The sequence below is a fragment of the Helicoverpa armigera genome, chromosome 7 (assembly GCF_030705265.1).
Source record: "Helicoverpa armigera isolate CAAS_96S chromosome 7, ASM3070526v1, whole genome shotgun sequence".
Lineage (NCBI taxonomy): Eukaryota > Metazoa > Arthropoda > Insecta > Lepidoptera > Noctuidae > Helicoverpa > Helicoverpa armigera.
In genome coordinates, this window is record NC_087126.1 from 5,272,608 (window position 1) to 5,298,948 (window position 26,341).

The following is a 26,341-nucleotide window of genomic DNA, read 5'->3' on the forward strand; positions in this document are numbered from 1 at the left end:
CCGCGATACAGAAAAGCACAACGCCATCTATCGAGCTATCGGGAAGCTCGCGATTGAACAATGAGCTACAGGTTAAAGCGCGAGATATCATTGCACTTCTTACGTATCTTAAAAAAAACAACGTCACCACGTTTTAAAAAGCTATCATTCCACTTCTTACGTATTTTAAAAACCCATCGTTACCACGTTTTAAAAACAGCGCCATCTATCGCATACCTCAAGAACTAAATAACTTAACTAATACTTATACCAATTAGTAATTCGTTGAATTATAGTTATTTCAGGATAAGTAGATGTAAAAAAAACAGTTAAGACGATAAAACAAATTGTACGTCATCCCTCGGGAATTCCTCATTTTCGAGGATTCATTATCGTATCATTTAGCTTCTAAATTTAAATGTTCATATTCGTTTGCAATATATAAGTAGATGTAAAAAAAAACAGTTTAGACGATTAAACAAATTGTACATCATCCCTCGGGAATTCCTCATTTTCGGGGATTAATTATCGTATCATTTAGCTTCTAAATTTACATGTTTATATTCGTTTGCAATATATTACCTTGTTTTAAACGACACACAGCGCCATCTACAATCCATCCATCAAGCAAACAATATTTTTGTTTTCCCTCGGTAATATCTATTTTTTTCGGGATAAAAAGTACCCTATTATTTAATCCGGACTTCTAACTTTACGTCTGCAAAATTTCAAAGCAATCGGTTCAGTAGTTACGGCGTGAAAGCGGAACAAACAAACAAACAAACAAACAAACAAACTCACTTTCCGATTTATAATATTAGTAAGGATTAAATATAAGGCAACAATAAAAAAACCTCGGACTTTCGTATACGTATTTTATTGTATTTGCAACTACGTAGATACTGTCTGAAATTGAGATTATTTTTTTATACGGCGTATGCTATATGTTACATTCATAAACACATTCAAACATAATTTCATCCTTAAGACAATTTATAAATACTTACCATTGAACTATTTATTTCTTTATATTCTAACAGCTTTAGATCAAACATTTTACTTAGATGGCTTGGAAAACTGCAAGCGCGTAGAGGTATTAGGTACTCCCGAATCATGGAAGAAAGATATCTTGCCGAACAAATTGGCATGGCTCTAAAAGGCTTCGTAGTCTTCTGCACTACGAATGTACAGAAACATATGCCGCGATTCTGACCCGCGTTTGTTGTTAAAATTACGTACCCTAAAAAATTATATCAATATGAACTTAATAAGATTTATTAGAAGGTATATTGTAGTTTTAAACTTCCACTACGTCACAACTGTTTTCCTAAAATAATAATAAATAAACTTTTCAGTCACGTCACGAAATTTATTGGAATAATAAAGAGCGTGCGACCACAAACCAACATCGCATTGACTCAGTACTCGTTACAACTGTTCTTGAGAAATGAACCACGGAAATGCATGGTTCTGTTCAATGATTTATAGATAACACATAGTTTATAGAAAGGTGAACTGGTGAACATTATTAGATGGTTTCCTACTTAATCTCGTGACATATTAAATGGCTCATGGGTAAACAAGTATAAAACAAAAAAGGTCAATCAAGTGTTACCGCGCACTAATGATGATTGGGCTTGCAATGTTGGAATTTCCATTGTGGTAGAAAATTTCCAAGAAGTGTAGAACTTCTTGGTTTGAAGCCTATATGTAGAACTCATAATGATTATTATAAAAAGTAATAGATGAGAGATTACGGATATTAGCCGCCTTTGAATGATGTGTGGTTGCGAAAACATGTACTTCATGACCAAGCAATTTATAAGCGCAGGTTGTATTGATCATATCGAGCGAGACACTTGAATCTCAGATATGTTACTTTAACCGGGATGATATCTCAAGTACAAATATGTACAAAGATAAAGTAAATAATGTTTTTGGCAGAACATGATTTTGAAATATACGCTCATACTCGTAGCAACTGCTACGGGGTTGAACACCCCGTAGCCCGTAGCCCCGTAGCCCGTAGCACGCTAATTCCCTTGTTATTGAATATTAATGGATCGAGTAAACAAACCAGTCGTTATCAATAAAATCAAATCACGTTAATAACTATTATATGTGCAATACCGATACCTAATAATAACTCCACGGTAATATCGAGACTGATAATCTAAAGCAATGAAGTAATCTTATGTTTTACAACACTTATTTAATAATCTATATTGGTCAAGGCATGGTTATGCAAGTAGATTTCATTTTTTATTCAATTTACTTATTTAAATAAAGGGCACTTAATCCACGTAGTTTTGGTAGCTTTAGTATGTAATAATATAAAAACAAACATCTATTTATAACTCATAATAACAAATGATATAAAAATAGTGTTCACAGTCACTCTTAATGTACTTTAAACAAGAAGTGAAAAAAATTACATTAACGGTAATTTGGTCAACTTCATCCGTAAAAATCATCTCTAATCAGTATTAATTTTATTAAAAAAAAGTGCAGCGGAGGCCATATACCCTATTAATATCGGAAGAAGTTAGGACACTAATCATACTTCATATTAAAAGCTTAATTCAATAAGTAAGGGGAAACATCAAAAACAACTAAGTTAAGTAAAAGTGAAACAAGCATTACTTAGTCTTACGCAAAATGGATTTGTGAGTTAATACTTTTTGACGTTAAAAGGACCATCGAGGTTCGAGCGAAGTACTGGGCCTGCAGTCTCGACAAAGATAGCGATCGCTTAACGACAAAATTCGGTCGATAAGTCCTAACGATCCGATCGTAACGATTTTTGGTAGTCTCTACTGCCAAAACTATCGAGTGTCATCGCAAAGTTACCGAATATTTTCGGTAAGATAACGATTTATCGTTATGTCATAGAATTTCCTTGCGACAGTTTTTGACAGCCCGCTAAGTGATAGCTACTATCGATATCGTTCCTATATTTGTTTATTTTACGTCAGAAAATATTAAATAAATAGTAATTTAATAAATAATGGCTTCTGAATATTTAGCATGGGACTTAGTTGTGCTCGAGCACAGACGCGATGTGCTTATGGGTCGACAAATAGCACGAAACAAGCGAAACGATGAAAATCCCTTGGATTTGGAGGATGGCCAATTTCTTCAAATGTATAGAATTTCAAAGGAAATGTTTCACAGGCTACTAAGTGAACTGCGTCCATCTCTCCAAAGACGACGGCCTTACGGACTTTCTGTGGAGTCCCAAGTAAGTGTCTTTGCGACCTACCGTGCATAAATAATATTTCTATAATATATTTTTCTTATAACTAAGGTTGAACTTTTTAAATTTTCTTCTTATTAGATACTGACGGCACTCCGATTTTACGCATGTGGGTGCTACCAACAACCTGTTGGCTTGCAGTGGGGTTGTAGCATGAGCCAAAATCTGTTAGCCGAGTCATCCGGGCTGTAACTTCGGCAATAAATGAAAACTTTTAAGAAAATATATTAAATTTCCAATGACTCAAGGAGAACGCCATGCGGCAAAACAGAAATTTAGAAATGCCCCACAGCCATTCCCAGGGTAATTGGAGCCATTGATTGCACCCATATAAAAATTTTAGCTCCTAAGACCAATGAGGAGTCTTATGTGAGTGGTCACCATGAGGGCCATTCATTAAATGTGCAAGCTGTAAGTTGACCTTCAGTTCTATAATATCTAAAAATATTGTTTGAAAATATGTACTTACATATTTAATATATTACAGGTGTGTGACCCTGATCTTATTATTTTAAATATTAATGCTCGATGGCCAGGAGCGAGACATGATGCTCACATATGGGCAAATTCACCGGTGCGCTCAACAATGAAGCGACATTTTGAAAATGGGGACCGCCGTGCTTGGCTGCTTGGTAAATAAATGAACATTATAAATCTGCCTCGAAGAGGTTGCCCATTCGACTTCTGAAATTACTTTGTATTTTTAATCTTTTAGGTGATGATGGATATCCTCTGGAACCGTGGTTAATGACTCCCATAAAACATCAACAGCCTGGCACACCGGAATATAAATATACCGAAGCACACTGCTCAGCTAGGAACATCATAGAAAGATGCTTCGGTGTGCTAAAATCTGTGTTTAGATGTCTATCACACCAACGCCAGTTAATGTACGAACCCTATATGGCTGGCCTAATAATTAACGCATGTGCAGTGCTCCACAATATGCGGATAACATATAAATTACCGGAACCAGAGTCCACCACATCCATGCAGCTGGTGGATAATAGTAGATTCCATGATGATATGTTAGAAGTTACAGGTAACTTATGAACTGATTTTTTATTTTACTATGTATGTATACCTAACACCAATACATTTTATTTTTGTTATGCAGGTTCTGGGCGAGCTGTTGCAGAGCGCATAAGAAGAAGGCTAATTAACACTAGTTTCACATAATTATTATACTTTTTTCATTTATGTACTGTTTCAAATAAAAAACATTTTATATCATTTATTATTTTTATTTATGTAATTATTTATTGCGTCAGCTATTTTGTTTCCGACTTTTACCAATTGCAGCGTCGCCTCGGCTTGTACCTTGGCTGCCTCAGCCTGCATCTTGGCAGCATCTGCTTGCGCTTGAGCAGCAGTTGCCAGCATCTAAAAAACGTTGGATTTACTGAATGTGTCTTAATGTTCTCTAGCATGCTAGTGTGTATAATAATTAAGAGGAAATTTACACTATAACACACCTTCATTGTAGCAGCATTTGCTTCTGCAACTGCTAGAAATTCTCGTCGAGCTGCACTATATTGCTCAGAAACACTTTGGCGAGGATTCAGATCTGAAAATACCCAAAATTATTGGTATTGTAGGAATTATTGGCTGACCCACCTGCAGAACTAATGTTTTTATTATAAATAAAATTTAAGCTTACTCCTCTTTCTTCTGGGTCTCTGTCGCAGTGGTGGTGTTGATGATGCAACAGTTTCTGTCCTTCTGCCACGTACTGCTGGAATTATCAATTATAACACATTAAATAAAAATCAATGAAAATAAACATAGGTGAGCAAAATAACTGCAACTTACTCATTTGTAGTACTGGCGACTGAGGGGCATCTTGCACTTGTTCTTGGATGGGTGGTGGTGAAGAACCAGCCGTTGCTCTGCTGTCATTGATTGCTAAAATATTTTGTTAATTAATATTTTGGTAACATTAGTGTACAGATGTATACACATAATAAAATATATTATAGCAGTAACCAACTAGTTACTAAAACTCCAACTTACTTGTTTCAGTCGGTAACAATTCCACAAAATCTCTAGCTGTAATAAAATAAATAGTAACATTAAAATTAAAATAATTATATTTTGAATTGAGTACCTATTAATTTAAAACTTACCCTGAGAATGAGGTAAGGTGAGAACCTCAGAGATTACCACCCCAGCCTCCATCTCATGTTGTAATAACTGTAAATAACAATAAAAGTATTTTTAGTGTTATCAACATTCAAAGATTGAGAATATTAAATTGTATTGAATACAATAATCACAACTTACATCTTCCTCTGGCATAGCGTCCGGGCAGTCTGTCCCAAAGGAATAATCTGCCCCAACTATTGAAATTATCCGGCTCTCGGCCTCGGTCAGGGGAGCAGTGCTGACGCCTCGGTTGCCGGTACGTTTTTGTTCTTTTTTTAATTTTGCCGCCTTACTGCAAGCGCGGCTTTTTAAGTCTCTCCAAACCTACAATTAGAATAATTAACTCAAGTAAATAATAAAAACTGACGTGGCATGTACATGCTTATAATTAAAACCAATTCAATCTTTGAAAAAGACTTACCGTCATCCACTGCTCTGGTGTCTTTCTAGACCCGTTAGGAGATTATTGAGCTCCTCGGCAACTCCCTCCAGCCCGTTTCGAAATTTTCCCGGCCCTGCAAGCCGGTAAATTTCCGCGTGCAAATATGGACGCGCTTCTAATATTGATAGTAGTGCATCAATTTGAGCGGGTGTAACACGAGGGCTACGCAGACGCTTACGCCTGAAACATTAAAGTAGTCATTATGTAAACACAGAATACTTCGGATGTATACAAAGTATTCAATTTAGTAAGTACCAAGAATAGGAATAAAAAATTCTCGTTGTAGATGTACTTACCTGACGCTCAAGCTGCTGGCACCCGGCAGGCCTGCGCCTGTTTCAATGACTTCACCGTCCATGAATAGTAATGAATACACCGTTCTCCTTTATTATTATTATAAATCAAACCAATGTTCAAGTGCACAAACAAACTTGACATTGACAGTTTGTTTATGTTCTATGTCTGTATTGCAAGTACGCAAACTATTAAGATCTTTAATATGTGTTTTCTTAAAAAACGGTATGTTTTACTTACACGGTTCGATGCAAAAAGTTTTAATATGATAAGGTTCATCTATTTTCTTTATAATTGTCAAAGGAAACAAAATTGGTTGTGCAAATCTTGTCTACCATTTCTCCCTATAATACAAGGATTTTTTTTACATGCAACATTTTAATACAAATTCACCGCACTATGAATACGGTTTTCGCTATCGTACCGACACGAATATGTCATGATAATTAGCGATGTTGCCCGCTATCTCGGCTGTCGAGACTTGCGTTTATCGTTACTGTCGTTATGGCAAGCGAATATTTTCGTTAATATTTAGCGACTGTCAGTTTGCGATCGAATCGCTATCTTATGTCGAGACTGCAGGCCCTGGCAAGATTTTATAACAGCCTTCATTTGTTTTGCACTGTCTACGTTTCTTTGTGAATACTATACAAGCAATGTTTTAGGAACTAGATTTTTTGCGCGGTTTTACCCGCATCCCGTGGGAACTAATGAGAGGTAATGAGATCAAAATAAGTATATGCTTGAGTAACTTAGGAAGAGTGTAGCTTTCTAGCAGTGAAAGAATTTTTCAAATCGGTTCAGTACTTTTGGAGTCTTAGGGTGCAAACAAAAAATGCTTTCTCTTTTTTATATATTAGTATAGATAATTTGATTCCAGGATTTTTTTTATAGTAAAGTAATGTAGGCACGATACGTCATTTTAGTTAACCTCAATGTCTCCTTGGCCTATTTATTCCAAATATCATATCTAATTCCGAGACATTTTCTTAAATTATGCATAGACGTCAAAGGATTTTAGTCTTTAAAAAAATATACAAAATACTGTAGTACTATTAGTGAGCTTCAATTTGTTTGTCATGCTTATTATTATGCTACAGGTATACACCTGTCTAGACAGCTAGACTCTAGACAACGTATTTGTATCTCTAAATAATGCGTTCTATTTGTTAAAATATATTCATTAAAGAATACTTGGCAATAGTACTGGTACTTGTTTTTTCTAAGTTGTATGTACTTTCTAAGTATATCTTAGACACCAATGGCTGATAAAAAGGTGAAGGAAAACATCTTGAGGAAACCTGGACTCTACAGTCTGAAATCACCAACCCGCATTGAGCAAGCGTGGTGATTAATGCTCAAGCCTTCTCCGTGTGAGAGGAGGCCTGTGCCCAGCAGTGTGACGATAAAAAGGCTGTAACTGTAACTGTAGTACTGGTACTCATTTTAAATTATCCAAACTAATATTATAAATGCGAAAGTAACTCTGTCTGTCTGTCTGTCTGTCTTTTCTTCACGCCTAAACTACTGAACCGATTTGTGTGAAATTTGGTACAGACATAGTTTGAAACTTGAGAAAGGACATAGGATAGTTTTTATTACAAAAAAAATAAAAATAAAATTATTCCGGACATACAGCGCCATCTATTGGTCAAATCAAAAATCTGCTGGTAGTCACTATTCCACGCGAACGAAGTTGCGGGCAAAAGCTAGTTTGATTATAAATATGTCATGAATTATAAATAATATAATTAAAAATGCGTATACCTGACAAAATACTTAAGAATTGTTGGTATTATAATTTCTTGCTACGCTTTAAGTACCTACGTACATATTATTTTTACTCGAGGCTGGTTATTATCGAGTGTGCCTTTTACCAAATACTGTATATAGAGTGTTAAATGATTCTTTATTGAAATAGCTAATATGATCTATATGGTAATGAGATTGTTACACAACAAGTTTGTAAATACTCCCACGTAAACCAATCTTTTTGGGATATTCTTGCTGTAATTGATTACTGTAACATATTGTGGGTATAAAATAAAATACACTTAGAATTAATTTCATTTTCTTTTATTTTTAAAACTGAGTTTTTCAAAAATATTTACACAGCTATTGAGTTAGCAATATTTTAAGTTATATATAATACATACGAGATACGAGAGTACACTATACGAATCTGTTATCCTAATAAGAAATTACTTACGACAAATCAAAGTGACGATTTTCCCGACTATCTCAACAATCGGTCATGTAAACCAACCAAAAAGGCAGTCTTTAGCAAAATATTTATTTTATATGATCCCCAAAAAGACTTGCTAATCCTGCTGCATATGGATTCATATAATCATATTCCAGTTGCACTGTTTCGACCTCAGGCTCGTACGACAATTCGGGATCGAGTTCTGGTGCTGTATCACTTATACCATTGATAACAATACGCAACAAATTCGACAGCGTATAACTTTCAAATTTCTTGAGCAAGTTCATTTTGAATTGGTACAGAATATTTTTTATGAATTTCCAAGCTTCACTTAAAATCTCTTCAATGATTGCTCTGAACTGATTTTTGATTGCGGGCAAAACTGTGAACATTTCCCTCCCTTGAGGTAAATCCGAGTCGAGCATGGAGTCTTCATTAGTGTTTCTGCGGTTGCTCGATATTGATGAGGTGGTTCTTGGATCTCGTGATGACGTCACAGTCGAGGAAACCAGCTGAATAGATAATATAATTATCAGAGCAGAAGTAATTCCGTGAAACATCTGAAAAAAATAATTTGCATAAGTATTTATTTATCTGAGATTTTAAAAGTAGAAATAGTGTACCTTTTTTACTAAGCATAGGCGTTTTTGTTAGTTAAGGATAAGGATTGTCAAACATCACTTGTTTTATAGGCACCATGGGTAAAATAAAACCTTTGGAGACACATAATCGTAAATTAAGTTCAGACTTTAAATCAGTGTGGTCAAGAAATCATGACGAACAAAGCCAATTTTTAATTCCAAAACCACAAACAAGGAAAGTGTTAAAACGCACAGTACAACCTTCTGCATGTATGAAACATATGTAAAAAATCCACTTACTTTATCCGTCTTTTGTTTTTCTACGATGAAGGGTAGTTACTTCTTGAAGGGTTCTTTACCATATAATTAAAAATAGGGCCTAACTACATTTTATATAGTACCAAAAGAACCCTAATTCCTAATGCCCTTTACTAAACAATACTAATTAACCATTATCTCACATATTATGTAATTAGGACTTTATCTTGAATTGAGTCACCGGAGTAATTATTTAACGTAATTTTCTACGCTTAAACGGGTCGTAAACCATAATGCGTTCTCTAGGACACAGCATTCTTCCTCCTCAGACATCATTACGTGTCGAACTGTTATCAGTCGGCCATATTAGTTAAGAAGGATATATGTCTTACCATATGCAGCCATATCTGCAGATTGAAACCTTGAAGATGCTTTATGGCAATTATATTTATTAAAAAATTAAAACGTAAAATATATTATAGTTGCCGTAAATGTGAAGGCTAATAGAAATGGGTCTTCTTAGATTAAGATAAAGTTTGTTTTGTTGTTCGTAAAAAAATATTACGGATGTTTAATTAATGAGGTACCATAAAATCGCAACCTTAACTTTGATAATGTTTTAGTTAAAATAATATATTTTAGGCATTTAATTTGCATTGCATTTTAATGCATCATTTTTTATCCGCCTACCATTGAACAAATTAGGCCTAATTTATGTCATTACTTTTATAAATGGTTTTGATTTTAATGGTTAAAAGAATAACATGCAAACTTATTTAAGTCAAGGAAAATGCGCTGCAACGATTTTTAAATTCATAATCGTATATTCATTAAACACTTTTACTAACACTGTATGTATACTGTTATTTTAAACAAAACAACATTGATAAGACATCTTTCGAGGCACTTTAGCTAATCCATGAATTTAAACTTCGTAGATTGTAGACCGAAACTGGTTTTAATAGCATGAAAAGCGTATTGTTTTTTCTTAGACATATGAATTGCTAATGAAAAATTCTTGGGTATTGTATCTCGTTACACTTCATACTTAAATGAACAATACTAAAGCGATTTAATGAAAGGTGAATAGGTAAGGAGATAAGGCTTTTTATCTTATAGGTAGCTGTTTATCCAGGTAAAGGTTTCGTGCAGAAAAAGCTAGCTACAATCATCTTTTTTCATTCGTTTCACGAACTACTTAATCACTAATTACTTAGGTCAGATCCTAAAACGGTAGAGAAATGTCATAGAAGCATGTAGGTACTTTTCAAGTTGATAATGGACTATAAGAAGGCTTTGGTTCTACCACTCCGTGATCACGTAATAAAACGTGTGCTCTATTAACGTCTGCCACGATAAGATTAATAAGCGGACTTATACGATATGCTTCAATGATCTACTACAGTATCCATACCATCTCATTTCATACATCAATTAAGGCGCTACGCAATAAACGCATAATTGCAATCGTCTCTATTTCTGTTTGTTTACATACAAACAGTGGGCTGTTGTGTAGCTCTTATGATAGTATTATTCGAAGCTTAATAAGATAATCCGCGTGTGTGATTTATACGGAGCGCGGCAATGAGATCGGCGCGCGCGCTGGCCGCCCGGTGGCTGCGCCTGCGACGACGCTTCAGTCTGATAATGTATCAGGTCGTAGCTACCCGGCTACATGAACGTCAAACAAAACGTTTTCACGAGTTTTCGTAACTTTAATTTTTATAATGGACTTCTGATTTTGAGTATAATTTGATTGAATACGCAACTGTATTGAACTCGTTTGAATTAAAGACCGGTCGCAAGAGTGTTCACGTATATGGGCGACGTAAATAAAGTTAATTCTTTTCCTGACATTATGAGAAAGTGTTTCAAGATGGGTTTGTTTAAGAGTGAGTATTTTCAGAATAATTTCAGCAAATATTATTATAATCTTTTGCTTTTGTCTCTTGCTCCCATTATCTATTGCGAAACCTCACTCGCTATATATTCATCAATCATATAATTTATATTGATCCAGGAGACAGTTAAGGACAATACTTAATGTAAACATTTGATCCTTCGTTTTTGTAAACAAACTAGGTATAACATCAACCAACTCAATAGCCAAAAAGAGTCCACCATGAGTCAAATTTACATGAATGAGATGTAATATGTAATAAAAAAATAACTCTCTAAAAGGTTTTTCAACGTCACCTTTAATTTTTTTGGCTATTTAAGGTACCTTTACAAAATTATGAATGGCACCGTAACTTTTGAAGATTTCATGCGTTATTTTTGGCACACAACTTCGAATTTGTTTGTAATATTATTATTAGTCTGTTATTAGTTTATATATGTTATACGTTTTCTTTTAAATAATACTTTTTAGTGTAATCTTTTTAACGTATTTTTTATTAATTGAGCGAATTTACTCACGCTTTTAAAATTCAAAATAAAATATTTCAAATAACATGGCTTCGATAATATCCTACATAGAGCTAAATTAAGAACAAGTTTCTAGTTAATAGACTTGTTGAGGAAACAAAAAAAAAACAATTTTGATCACTAATTTTAAATTTCATGTGTCATAGAGTGCTATAATACTTAAAACCTAACTAAAAAAAATAGCTATTCCAGTTTAGGAACTGGAATCTAGGCATGTATACTTACGTAAAATTTATTTTATCTATTAGTGTAAAAATACAGTTTACTATAAAGTCTTTCATTTATTTTACAAATGTTAATGACTTTAGGAGTAATCTAAGCCGAGTTTCGAATTCTTGTTAAAATTGATCTTATCACATTCCGTGCTTAAATAGAAATATTATAAGCATAAGAATTTACCTAATAAAAGCATGAATATTTTTCCTTAAAATCACGTATTGTTCGCTATAAACAGTGATAAAATAATTATTTTATAACCAGTAATTACCTGTTGCTCATCATTGTTTCCGAAATGATAAATCCTGGAGCATAAAAATTGTAGAAATGATTATTTGAGATTAGCTTTTGTTTGTTTTGTAAATATCAAGGTAAACTCAAATAGAAATGTTTCATTTGTAGTTAATATGAGGATGATGTTCAAGAAAAACTTAGGCGTGTAGAATATTGAGTGGATTTATTTGACGTATTTAGGATGCCTCGTATGGAATTATTCTTTATTTGACCCTTCATTGAACTTCTGTATCTAAATGTCCAAAGTCTTGCAATACCTAAGTCAATTAAGATGCGATTAGAATAAATATTTCTGTTTTACAACATGAAATTCACCGCCAAATGTAATTAGCAAAGACTATAAAACCGTAATTAGCAATATTACGAATCCGAAAATAGGAAAATGAAAATATTGAGAATATAATGATTTATTATCTGTATTCAGTTAAGAAAAATGTATGTTATTTTTTTTCTGCGTTGCATTTTTGTAAATGTCTTAGACTGAAACTGAAGATTAGGAGCAGGAGCGTTACAAAGTTGTGTATACAAGCACCACAAGCACACAAGTTATTACATATGTATGTACTATGGTCAGATCTATGTATGTTATATCAATTTTATCCAACCCATAAGCGGATAAATATTTTTAGATCTACAGTTTTGTGAAAAAAGTGTAATTAAACTTATTTTGCATCCACAAACCGGTTTGCACTTTATCTTAGAAGGTTGTAAACACAAAGTCAAACTTCGTGTTCTAGCCTTATAATAGTGCATTTGGGTCAATGCTTAGGTAGTACAGCAATCATAAATAATACCTATATCAAATACAAGTAAAGGTTTGTATATTTAAACAGGTAGGTTCATAAACTTGTACACAAACAGGGAAGGGCCGTTTTTCAATCTATTCGGTCGACCGAGTGCGTTGATCACAGCGCTGGGTGCAATCAGCGGCCTGTATGCATCGTCGCAACCCGACAATGCTAGTACGTCCATAACCGACCATTGGCAACGTTGCAACCCTGCAAACTAGTAAACAAACCTTTGACTTACAGTCCCTGAAAAAAGTAAAAAAATCTCTCCATACAATTTTCTTCCTCGGAATTTTTTGTGCTTTCATATTGACAATTGACAAACGATTTCTCCATAAAATTTTAAGCAGTTAGTAACGATCTAGATAAATCATTGTGTGGGGCGTACAGCTATTCGAAGTGTAATTTTAATTAAAACAAAAAAATCATGAATCCATAAATATTCAAAATTGTATAACAACCACTGGGTAATTTATCATTGAAGTCCGGTTGGGGTTTACCAAAGAATCACCATTCATTTTTTCAGAAGCCGTAATTATCAAAAATTATACTTAATTGTTTTTTTAATAGTTACACACCCATAGGTATTACAAGTTTTATCGTAAAAGGCTTCGATGTCACGTGCTCTACTATAACGATCCGCACTTTTTACAAGAGGATACTACACTCATTATGTAATCGCTTTAATTCAAATGTTGTTAAAAATAAAAACGTTAATTATTCTGTTTTGCTAAATATACCTTTATTGCTTGTTCGAGATAAATTCATTAAGTCTAATTGCTGTAATGTTGTATACTTATTAGTGTAACAGGCCTAATAATTTACTTGCACATGTTCAGAAATAACTTGTACAACTTTTTTACAGGTTTAGACAGTATAGTTCTTTGGGATATTGCGTAAATATGCGATAAATTTATTTTATAGGTCTCGATTGCAAACTAAACAGTTTTGTAAGATTACACACAGATATTGCATTTTGTAAGTGAGAGTGGCTGCCGTGCTTAGAAGGTAGAATTAATGCATTTGCCTTCCTCGCTTAGGCAATATTACGACAAAACAACGGTTTGTGCGATAGACAAGACACATTAAAAATAGAAGTTTATTTCCAAAATTTGTGTTACCTACATTTTATATCACTAACCCCAAACTAGGCAAAGCCTGTATTTGGTTATAATGGGCATATAGATAAATAATTCCTTTTAAGCTTCATCACAAATAATAACGAAATACATTAAAGTGTGCTATATCTAAACTAATCCTTGAATGTATTTCCTTTGAAAAGTCGAACTTAATTTTCCTCCAAAAATGTATAAAAATAACAAGTTATTTTCCTTTGTACCTTTTTCTAAGAAGTTAACGACTCACCAATTTAGATATTTCAAATAGTTATGCAAATTCTAATTTTCCAGACAATTCAAGGATGTTCTTGTATACTTTTGCTTCAACTTAATATGAATCTTTTATCGTTTGAATAAATTAGTAAAGTATAAGCGAGCGTAGTAATGTAGCCTCTTATTGTGAAAATTGTCTATGGAAAAGGGTAATGACCCTGTATCTACATAAAGTCTAAATGGGATTAGGGTGAAACGAGATTGTAATTGTTTTCGAGACAGAGAGACAAACTGTCTTATAGATAAATTACACTTGCATTTACATAACTTCACTCTCTAAGAAGTATTATTTGTGAGCTAAAATCACAAAGTATAGAGTTTTTAGTTTTTTTTTTAATTAAATCATTAGTCTTGAGACAGTTTGAAGAAATCAATCTAAAATTACTATTCATTTACCTCTCTCATATCCTTAAATATTATAACAATAAAATGAAAATTGCCTTAAGGTACGATCTTATAAACATGGTTTAACCGCCCATATGTACCACGCATTAGAAACACGCGGTAAAAGCGTGTTTATAAAAATCTTGCAAGTAACACGAGTAAAAATGTCAATTTTAATTAAAATAATAAATCTATATTATCTTACAGATTCAATATAAGTGATAGAGTATTGTACTAATAGCCTCGCACGAAAACACAACATTTCATAGACTACAACTTTTCAAGACATTATTAAATATATTTTCAAGGCTTTATTTACATAAGTAAATACAAACATGTACTGCTAGTTTTTTCATAGACTTCATTAGAAATATGATCACAAAAAGAGCCACACCCATAGACCATTCGTTTTGGTAACTAACAAAGGCAATACAAAAACTAGCACTGTACACGACTTTGTGAACAAGTTTTAAATGTACCGGAAAAATCTAGCCTAGTCTAGGTGCCCAGTTCATTTGCGTACATAAATCATGTTCTGTAATAATGTCAAGATCTTACAAGACTGTGACTACAAGTGAATTATCATTCCTGATTTATATTTATTCAAGTCTGTTTCATTGCGTTTATTTATTGCCAATTTATGTTTTCTTGCTTTTCACCATCGTTATTCAATCAAACGTAAATTACGTAAAGATTGTTATCAGTGAAATCAAGCCGTTTTCTCTGCCTTTCGCCAGTTGACAATTAGTTTAAGCTTCTGCTGTGAAGATCCTTGTTGCAGAAACCGGTTGCGAGTTCAGTCTCTGGGATGTTTTTGAGATTTACAAACAAACTAAAATACTCACAATCCGTTGGTCGACCCGGATTGCTTACGACCATTACAGATAAGTCCACAACTGTGACAGAACTTAAGACCCAGTTACAAATTTCCTGAAACGTTACATAACTTCGTGTTTAGCACTACTTTTTTGGTTCAAATCCAAGCTACAGAAATAATCATGCAAATTATTGCAACACATGCACTTTAGTGAAACAAAAAACAATCTAATCATTAAGTATGTAGTAAACATAAATTTCGCTTGCTCGGATGCATACTCATATGATGGGCTAGCTAGTACCTTCTCAAACGTGAGATTGACAATTAATCGGTCATGTTATTGTTCCGCGCCAATAGTCGACCGCATCCTCTAAGTTCATCCAAGTTCAATAATTCAAAGCACGTTCATTAAGTGCGAGAGGACAATTCAATGGCAACCAGTGACTGATAACCGGTCGGCATGGGCGTAGCGAGGTACGGGCAGGGAGGGGCAGCTGCCCCCCCCTGAGCGGGATGCGGGTCGAGCGAGCGAGAGCCGCGAGAGGCGAGGCATTAGACATGGGCAAAATGTGTCATTGAAAAGAAAAGATAGATATGCATCTTTCAATCACTGGGATATGAATTACTCTTTCAGGTACCTTTTGTGATGAAACACACATGACATATTATTTTTGTATTTATCAAGAAACAAAAAGTTAAGTACGTTTGGGCTAAATTTTACGTAATATTTGGTTTAAGTCCGATAAAAATTTCACGCTCGCTTCGCTCGCGTATTCAGAAAGTATATGCCCTTATTTTTGCATTTGACAACAAACAAAAAGATACGTACGTTTGGGCTAAATTTTACGTAATATTTGGTTTAAGTCCGATAAAAATTTCGCGCTCGCTTCGCTCGCGTATTCAGAGATTATATGCCCTTACTTTTGGCTTTTGTCGTGTGTGTGATTGTTTATTTTCTGTACCTGAAAATATATACCTCTCAAATTAAGGGATTAACAAGTTTGAGATTAACGGCTCAAGATACAAAAAATCGGAGGGCCCTCGCCTTCCCCCGGGGGATAGGTTGACTGCTGCCCCACCCTGAGCCCAAAGCTGGCTACGCCCATGCCGGTCGGTAACTGTCAGATCGGAGTAACATAAACATAAACACTAGTACTACGGAAGCGAGTAATGTTACTTCCGTACACACTTCCGAAGATATTTTATTAAAGTCAAGGCTATATTCAAATTTAGATGACAAAACTTACCTAGTAGGCATGTCCAATGTCCACCTGCCATAATATGAATAACTTAGTCTTAATAACCGCCCACAAAGTCTATTCTTAATTTACGAATGCGTCTCTCGAATTATTTTTAAGTCATTAAATAACGGATTTTTTCTCGAATTTTCTCTCTCCATCTCTAACTATACATATGTATATCTCTATCCACCGCTTCTTACCTTAAATTATAATTCTTTTTTTAGAAATCCTAAGCAAGTTTTAAAAATTCGATTGTTAAAAATCGAAATAGTTTTTTAAGGATCTCAAATCCTGATTGATTGAGTTTGCATTCTCCTTGAGATCAGTGTTATGTTTGAAATCTTATTTTGTCAACAGCATGTAGTATGTCTTACAAAGTTTGCTAAGCAATTTTTTACTAAAATTGGCAAAATATTTCCCTCAATTCTGGCTATAACTGCAGTGGGAAGTTAAAAGCGTAAAATATGCGTCCTATTTTTATATATTTTTTAGTACCTAATAAAATAAAATAAAAACTTTTTACTGTTAACAATAATACTTCAATGTTGATATGCAATAAACTCGTACACAACAAGACCTCTACATTGAATATAGTTCTGCCCTTGATCATGATTTACATAATAAAAATACAGCTACGCAGATATTAAGTTTTTACTGACCATCTATCTAGTGCTAACGTGTCTGTATTGTAGTCTGACACCTATTGTTATCGTTCGAACATGTTTACACAAAGATATAGCAAATCACTGCAACATTGTGCCTATAAAAATAAATGCATTATCAATAACTATGCAAAGGAAAAATGCTCTGTATCAATACTAATAGTTGTGCGTCAGAAGGTTATCACTTCTATTCAATGGTAATGTCAATAATCGTTCAATCAATACTGTTCATGTTATACATCTATTACGTAGCTATAATTGAATGAGTTAATTAATCTTCCGACAACATAATTCAAAACCCTGTCAGTTTGTTTCACTGTCAAGGTTTGGACTGATTTAAACCGTATAAACTTATTTAAGTGGTCCAAAATAAAGGCCCAATTCAAAAAGCAAATGAAACCGGGTGAAAACTACTAGTCAATTTTGTAAAATGGCAAAAATGTTCATGGCCTTATTTCGGTGAGAGGAGACTTTTTTAATAATGCCTGCGTGCACATATGAGCTTGAGATATAATTACTGGTATATTTTTTGTTACCAAATTGAGGATATAATATAGTGTCTAGACTTGACCTCAAGTGTGATTGCTTTCATATTAATAATCAATAAAAAACAATCAATGACAAAAAAAAAGCCTCATATTTTTAAGAGCGTAATATTCTTCATCGGATACGCTGTACTAAAACGAAGTGAGTGTAGTGATTGAAATTGGGAAATCTTCATCAAAAACCATCAGCAGAAACCTCGATGTTGTGAATGAAAATAATCTTAGTACTTAATACAATGTTTTGCAACTTAAACTCTATTGATTTTCAGACAAAAGTCATGTATGCAATTTACACATATCCTTTACCACGAGTTGCATATAAAACCATTATGATTAATGTTTACAAGCGTGTAATATTAGGCATTGTTAGCATGCTAAAGTTTTTACCGGCATTGCGTATGTTCCGTTCACCTGTCACGCAGTGCAACCTGCAATTTCTTAGAGTCGCCCTTCACTTGAAGATTGTTGATGCAACCCAGTGTAATAATAGGTACACTGTCCGACCGCTTGCCTTAAATTATACCTTAATTACACGTAGTTTTGGTGTCCTTGTATTATATTGAGATGCTGAAAATATTTAGAACGATTGCGACTTCTCCGCGTTGATGGTTCAAAAGTGATCCAAATGTTGTTCGGAGATTTATAAATTTTATAAAACTTGAAGTTCTGGTCTTGATTAAAAAATTTGAATATATGATACCCAGTAAATTACTCGCAATTAACTATTTGTTAGGTAGGTACTTTTTATTTCGCAGACGGAAAATTGATGACGCCATTTCGAAATCAATTTTCTACGGTTTTTGTGCGATGCATCTTGATAATACAAGTCTAGTGTTTAAAATTGCTGTAAAAACCAGAACTTTGCATTGCTCGATTATGACACATTATATAACACTATAGTGCTTGCAAGAACCGGCCTGATGTGGATTTTATATCGTGCACAATTAATAGTTCCGTAGTCTGTACAACAAGTACCTGACTAGAATATCTGAGAACTGATTTAGGTTCAAATCGGAAAAATATGTACCATTTTGAACCATTTCCTTTACAACAAATCACAAATTTTATTACCCATTAAAAAGTTTATTACGTATGGTAATTAAAAGTGTTTTTGCATCTCCCTACAAAAGGAGAGTCTCAAAACAACTCAAGCGGAACATCCTTGATAAGTAAAGTTTCATTGAAAAACATCTCTAATCCATTCACTTTACTTATCTCTTTGTAAACAACAGTACAGACGACCAATTAAACATCATGAATTTCTTCATATTTGATTATCATTGGACAAATGTAGTTTAGTGCAAATTGATTCGAATTATCAGTTATCAATGCAGTCTTATCATTATTATGAAGAAAGCTGTGTTACAACTCATTAACCTCTTAACTATAGACGCCAGAAATATATACATATATCGTCGTGGCAAAACAAGAATTATAATAATATAGTTAGCAAAAAAAAATAAGTATGTGTATGTTCTGTTGATCAATTTGCTCAAGCTTAGCAGTTTATTGAGCGTCTTATGATACAAACATCGTCTTAAGAGCTTATTCTGCATATCATTAGTTTGACAATGATAACAGGTGTCCGTTTAATGCTCTATTCCTGGGCGATGACCCTTTCTCTCCCGTTTAAGTCCGCAATATTTTACAAAGAAAACAGAGAAGCCTTTATTATAAAGAAAAGTATGATTGCCCTGAAATTAGCAGTGTACTTTGCACAGCAAGAATTAAGGATGATTAATTAGCGAATCTAATAAATATGCGAAATCAAAATGCAAATTCATTGCTGATGGTAGTTAAATCGTACTAATAAGTTAATAAGCGGAAAAGTCAAACGGTTAATAAATCAAACAAAGGCGTTCTTAATGTCTTTTGTTTATGAACCTCAGCATCATTAAGATTATTTGTTACATATAAAAATGTCACATTATTTATAAATTATGACTAAATTATCTTTAACAATTGTAGATTATACAGAACGTATTTTATCAAGGAAAGCAGAAAAATATGCCTTTATTTTTCTTTCTATATTTGCGTAACTGTTCTTTAAGTTCTTTGACCAAATACGGATAAGGTACACAGATTATAATTCTCTGCTGACTTAGCTAACGATAATATTTACTGTCATGATTGATAACACCCAGAAAGTCAAAAGATACACGTATTTCAGCTAAAACAAAACAGAACACATTTTCACAGCCAAACTTTGCGCTGTTTTCCTTACAAAAGAAATAAAAACAGCAATACAATCAAAGTGGACTTGTTAAAATTTCATATTCTTTTTATCTAGTAGCTCGTTTAGACATTCCTAGTGTCCCCAGAGAGACGTGTGAATAAATAAAAAGGTCGCTCCACGTAGTCTTTCACAGACTGTTTAGCTATGCAGAGAGGCCTCAGGCAGAGGGACTTGTGTCTATGGCGCCCGTTTCACCTTTCACCTCTCGCACTATCATCCAATATTGTGAAGAATCGTGTTTTGCAAAAAAATTCTAACGATACAAAAATAACATTTAGTTAACATTCAGGAAATTGTCTTAGAATGACACTATTGTTTAAGGAAAATACTTTTATGTTTACTATGTTTTTCAAGTTTTATTATCCTTTATGGATCCTTTCCACAAGGTCAATCTTCAGCCTCTAAACACATAATTCTATGACTTAATTGCTTTTCGTAATCGATATTTCTAGTCCAATCGATCTTGCCTATATTTCGCAAAAATTGCTAATTTTAAACTGAAATGAGCCAAAAATAACAACATATCTGCCAAATTTGTTCTTATGCCTAAAAATATTTTGTGTCGATACATATTTGGTATATAAAAAGGTCAGCATGAGTTCTGTGTCTAGGTTAGCACCAGTTATGAACATGTCGTCCTTTGATCGTTCCGAAGCTGTCGAAGGTGTAAGTTGATTACTGTTATATAATAGGAAGTAAACAAACAGTAGTTTAGGCGTTGTAACCCGAGTGACCGACCCACGGGCCTTGACCATGTTTTGACAAATGTCATGATCGAGTCACTTCCCTGAAAGTAGTGTTGAATTACCTTCCGAATTACTTTTGCTCTTGTTTTTTTTTGACCGTGAAAGGACTTATTGTAATCAGCACCTTCAGATGATATTCCTTTAATATTTTTGTAGCTACAATTGTAAAGACGCATAACATAAATAACAATACAATTTGCGTTTCTGAAAATATAGGTAATTGAGATGCAACAGGAGCATATAAGTCCAATGTTTATGTTTAATGTGTTTTTAATTAATTTATGTGTCACAAGAATACGCTGTATTAATAATAATAGGTCATAAGATCTTTCTATTAATAAATGCGTGTTTCCTATTATGTTTTTGTTATATAACAGATAATGGAGTGAGGAATTTACGCCGTTAGACTGATTAGTTTTTGCTAATGTCGCGAAAAAAACATGCAAATTGAGAACCTGCTCTTTTAGGAAGTCTGTCAAAACTGTTGTTTGCACAAATAAAACCTTATTTTCTTTTATATATTAAAGTCGAAAACAAATTATATCGACGGTTAACTACCAAGACCTCCTAACTGACATATTTTGACCAATTGGTTTTTTCGCGGATTCTATTTAAAAGTATTGTTTCTCATCTAATAGAAAAAGCTTCTATTTATAATTCGTAATATTTCGGGTATTTTTACAATCATGGAATTATCTACTAACTTTACGAGCGCGGACTTTGGTGGCTTTTTTGTGCCTCTACTGAAAAGTTTTGACATATTGAGTTAGGCGTTCTTGGTGGTTAACCGTCGATATGTAAAAAAACACTTACTGTTATACTTACAAATACGACAACAAGTTGTGACATAAGTATATTGCTTTAATATAACCTCGTGACGGACCCTCGAAGTTTTATTAAAGGACGGAAGTTAATGCGATATTATCGTATTAGCTTCTGTCTCAACTCATCTCTCAATGAAATTGTTCTAAAAAGACCATCCTTCCTCTATCCGCCCGCATCATATTGCGTTCTCCTTATAACAGTGAATCATCAAACCATCATACTAAGGAAAGAAATTGTACTGATGCAATAACAAATGCACGAGGCCTTCTTATTATTTTCTAGTATTTTTTAAAAACAACTGCCCCCTAATAACCTTAAACCATAAACCTTATTTAGATTGTAGTAGAGTGAAAAAGAAAAGAACGAATAAAACAGTGCGACGAATTTTAAATGTGTCATAAAATCGTTCTTAATTGATCAAGTAAATATGTCATGTTTTAATTCACATTTTCCTGGTCGATATAAAGTTTTCAGTTACTTTCACATGTTCTACTTCTTCCATATTATTATTAAATAGTTCTAATATTACTTACTTTTGTTCTCTTGACCTTACATCTTCCGGTATGAGTCAAATCTATATAATTTGGAGAATAGAATAAGTCAATATGTGTGCCTTTGTTATCTTAATCCATTTTACATCGGTCCATAGGAAACTTTCTTCAAACAAACATCAAATCAATCTTTAGTAGGATATTATGACGATGTTATCTCAAACGTCGAGTTGTTGGCATGAATATGTATTCCCGTTTTGGGCCAGAATGTGCATTCCAATCCAAAACAAACATATCGTTCGGCAGGTAGGTATGCAGACAGACAGTAGATACCGTATCCAAAATAAATGAATTAACACATTATTATAAAATATCGCAGTACTTAATTTCGAACTTTATAGAGCCGAAGTCAAAAATTACTACATTAACTTAAGGGTCAAAAGCATATCAATAAAAATAAATTCGCGGCCGTTAAGAAAAACTAAAATTAAACTTGGTCCAAAAAGGTCTTTCTTTCATAATAAAATGAAGTTTTAGTTAATTATCTTCATTTTTGTTAAATAAATCATGTACGCAGAACGTGCCTGGTCTCCTAAAAGACGATCATTATTTAAGTTTAAAATGGGCAAAAAGGTGTAAAACTTATAATTTCTTCATAAAATTCGGCAATAAATAGAGGTTTAATGGGAAAATTTTTGAAGTTTAATTCTCTATCTTCTTTTATGTAATCTATACTAATATTATAAAGAGGAAAACTTTGTTTGTTTGGTCCCCAACAAACAAGCTACTCTTATAAAATTATATGTTTAAGGTCTAATTTCTTATAGTTGCTCTAAAATCGCTTTCATTATGTCAATGTTCCTTATAATGGCACAATATAAGAAGATTTGGCTAATATTACCTTTACTCTTATAATTTGGTTGGGTTAACCATAACAAGTCCAAATTACATGATTATAATAAGGATTGAAAATGTGTTATTCTCATAAGCGCATTTACAATGCTTTTAAGCCTTATAATATTCAAAACCTTATAAAAGCTTTTCATTTGGCTAATTGTTCTTATAATAGTAATGCATAAGCTAACTATGATACTTTTACACTCATAGGAGCATTTCATAAGATGTCTACCCAACAAACAATATTCTGCATTTTATATGGTCTTTACAAGAATGAATGCAATCCATAATCACTTACATAGTCATTAAAAAGGTTTTATTCTCTAGATGGTCATATTAAAATATTCTTATACCACTTCTACTGCTAAGAGTATAATACTACAAAATGACAACCCGATACCAACAAATCACTTGAGGGTTCCGTCAATGATTTTATGGAAGATGACAATGAAGTACAGGAAATCAGTCAAGAAGAATATAACGGTAGTGGTAGTGAAGAAGACATAAATTGAGATCTTCTCCGTAAATACAACCATTGTGATAATACCTCAAATGTAATATAGCTAATATTAATACAGCTACGGAATGATGAAAGGAACCCTAACGGTAGATAAAATGGCGATAGCAGATGGAATAAATGTTGCCATTACAGAGCTTATAATCTTATAGATTTCTAATAGACGTTGTGAGAATGATATTACCCTTGTAAAAGCGTTATAAAAAACATGCCTTAATAATTATTCCCATTTTTACGTCAAAACTACTCAAATTCAAGGGCGCGTTGATATAATTACACTTTTTGTACCACATTTTATCATACGTTTGAATTCCCACACAGTTTTCTCAATAAACAAGCACAATATACTCTCGGATTCAGGTACACTAAAAAAATAAATGAAAATCATGGTTCTTGTTTTCTTAAAAATACTCGTTGACGCTGCCAAACTGAAAAAATCACTCATCAAAACACTTGTTGCAGAATCTCAAACACTGATTTTAAGGCGAATAGCTATAAAATAGTATTTGTCTTGCCGCTATAAGTTTTACTCCCATGTTGCTCGCCATTATAAAACATGTATAAGATTGGTTGGCTTTTTAAGAGCAAATCCTTTTGCTTTTATTAGTTTGACTCCCTTATCGCTTGCTATGATAAAGTACATATAAGAAAAAGAAGCTGACAATAAAGCAAATATAAGGGGGGTTTGAGGTTATTGTTCTTGTAATTTGTGCCCAAACGCACCCTTATTAGCGTTAATACGGCTCCTATAAGAAATTTATTTTTGGCATTTTTAGCCACTATGAGAGGATTTTTTGTTTGTTGGGTCGTAATGAATAGGCTCAAAAACTACTGGACCGTTTTTTAATTCTTTCACCATTCGAAAGCTACATTATCCACGAGTAGCCACATAGGCTATATTTTATCCCGGTACGGGCAGTAGGTACCACGGGACGCGGGTAAAACCGCGGGAAAACGGCTAGTATTTATATAAAGAGGACATAAGGTACTATTTAAGATTTGTGGGCAATGTAACGGCTTCCCTTCCTTGATTTTTTTGATCTAGTCTTAACATTGAGTTTTCATATAAAAATAAATAACTAACTCAATTTTATTTATGCTTCGTAAAGGCATTGTATTTACTAACAAGCACAGGACTATTTGCAGTATAACTCATAATGCTTCTACTTAAATCATTCAAATATGAGTAGCTACTATAGAGGTATACATAACTATTGAAACACAATAAAATAAGATGTTATTCCTCTAACCATGTGAATATTCATGTAATTTCAACACAAAGGAAAATTGTGTAGCCATAACAATAAGATACAAGTAGGTCTAACTCACATAATAGTTGTTAAAGAGTCTCAACTGCTTAATTTAGAGTTATTTATTTGTCCCATGTTCAACTGTGCATTGTCTGAGTATAATTTTCAACAGATCCTAAACCATTTAAATAAATTAAAACAATGAACGTGGATGTCATATTGAATGAATTAATATTTATTTTATTGGATGGGTCGATGCTCTGTGTGTAAAAAATTCAAGCGAAACCTGATCACCTTTTGGTATTTTCTTTCGGATATACAAATGTGTTACGCTATGATGTTTTTAATGCAAGATGCAAGGCGTGCAGCTTTCACAGTATAATTTAAGTAAAGACGTAATATGACTCATCTTCTGTGTCAGTGAGTGCTACGTAGGATGCGAGCAACCAAGTTAAAGAATGGTTATTTTATTAAATTTTGTAGGATGTGCCGATGAAAATGTGGATAAGCATAGACAAAAATAAAAATAAGGACTTCACTAGGTACACCAGTTCTCATTTTACTGTCACTTTTGTCAAAACAACAGTGATACTGCGACTGTCAGAAGGGAGCCAGACAGTTGGAGTCATCGTGTAGATCGACACTGACAGTTCAATGTTAACCAACCGGAGGGTCGAAAAGTTCACGTCGCCAATTATCGGTTAAGGGCAAGCCCATTGCCAGATCCGTAAACGTGACCAATCGATTGACTGCGCACCAGAACTTTCCTCATAAACTAACTTCCATACATCTCCATAAAGATCAAGTGGCTTCATACTTCTATATCGGACATGCAATATATTCAACATTTGTAGATAATTCGAGTTTATTTCTGCCTTCAAATGGACGGCACGTAACTAGGAAGCTGAACAAACAAACCAATAAATATAGAGATGACCACAATAACTTAGAAGTTACCATTATCTTTAACGTTAATTAATATTAATGTGCCGATATGTGCAGTAACTCTTGTTTTGTCAGTTTTCAATAATTATATAATTCTAATCATCCGCTAACAATGTTTCTCTACGCTCGGTTTTACTTGATGAGAATTGAAGAGAAGTAATGGCTCTCTATAAAGAAAGGCCGAAGAGAAGGCAAAGAGGAACTAATATCTGAGGGTATAATGCGTAACGCTAGCGTTATTTTAAAGTGAGTAACCAGAACAGTGACCGAGTGGCAGCAGGATCGTCGAATCAGTTTCATTGAGTACGTTCGCTTCCGGAGAGGTCCCCCAATGCAGACGCGGCCGTGCCACACCGCTGTACAACTCGAAATTATGCGAATTATTAGCACCACATAACTCTATGCCAATCTGTTGCGCTGCTCCTGGTTACTGATTTTATATGCCTAGTGTGCGTGGCGAAAATTCTGTATGTTCTTTCTTTGAATATTCTTTACGGATTTACCTTCC

The 26,341-nt window shown here is 33.7% G+C and overlaps 3 protein-coding genes across 4 annotated transcripts in view; 2 read left to right on the forward strand and 1 right to left on the reverse strand.

Moving 5' to 3' along the window:
• The window catches only part of LOC110370279 (organic cation transporter protein), a 55,615-nt gene that overhangs the window by 18,829 nt on the left and 10,445 nt on the right, over positions 1 to 26,341 (forward strand). Inside the window, exon 1 of one of the 2 annotated variants that reach the window (XM_021326024.3) lies at positions 10,757 to 11,053. The exons of the other annotated variant lie outside the window; for it this stretch is intronic. Within the exon in view, the coding sequence (XP_021181699.2) occupies positions 10,981 to 11,053 (73 nt within the window). The 5' untranslated portion in view covers positions 10,757 to 10,980. Of the gene's footprint in view, positions 1 to 10,756; positions 11,054 to 26,341 lie in introns of those variants that run through there. 2 annotated transcript variants of the gene reach the window in all.
• On the forward strand, positions 2,638 to 4,468 carry LOC135117133 (putative nuclease HARBI1). The gene is made up of 5 exons (XM_064035597.1): positions 2,638 to 2,645; positions 3,538 to 3,646; positions 3,723 to 3,867; positions 3,951 to 4,277; positions 4,353 to 4,468. Exons 1-5 carry the CDS (start codon positions 2,638 to 2,640, stop codon positions 4,412 to 4,414), a joined length of 651 nt encoding a protein of 216 aa, XP_063891667.1. The 3' UTR covers positions 4,415 to 4,468.
• On the reverse strand, positions 4,459 to 5,861 carry LOC135117098 (uncharacterized). Its single transcript, XM_064035520.1, has 8 exons — positions 5,802 to 5,861; positions 5,519 to 5,704; positions 5,362 to 5,428; positions 5,249 to 5,284; positions 5,048 to 5,140; positions 4,896 to 4,970; positions 4,711 to 4,802; positions 4,459 to 4,618 (listed from the first exon to the last, which is right to left on the reverse strand). Exons 1-8 carry the CDS (start codon positions 5,805 to 5,807, stop codon positions 4,466 to 4,468), a joined length of 708 nt encoding a protein of 235 aa, XP_063891590.1. The 5' UTR covers positions 5,808 to 5,861; the 3' UTR covers positions 4,459 to 4,465.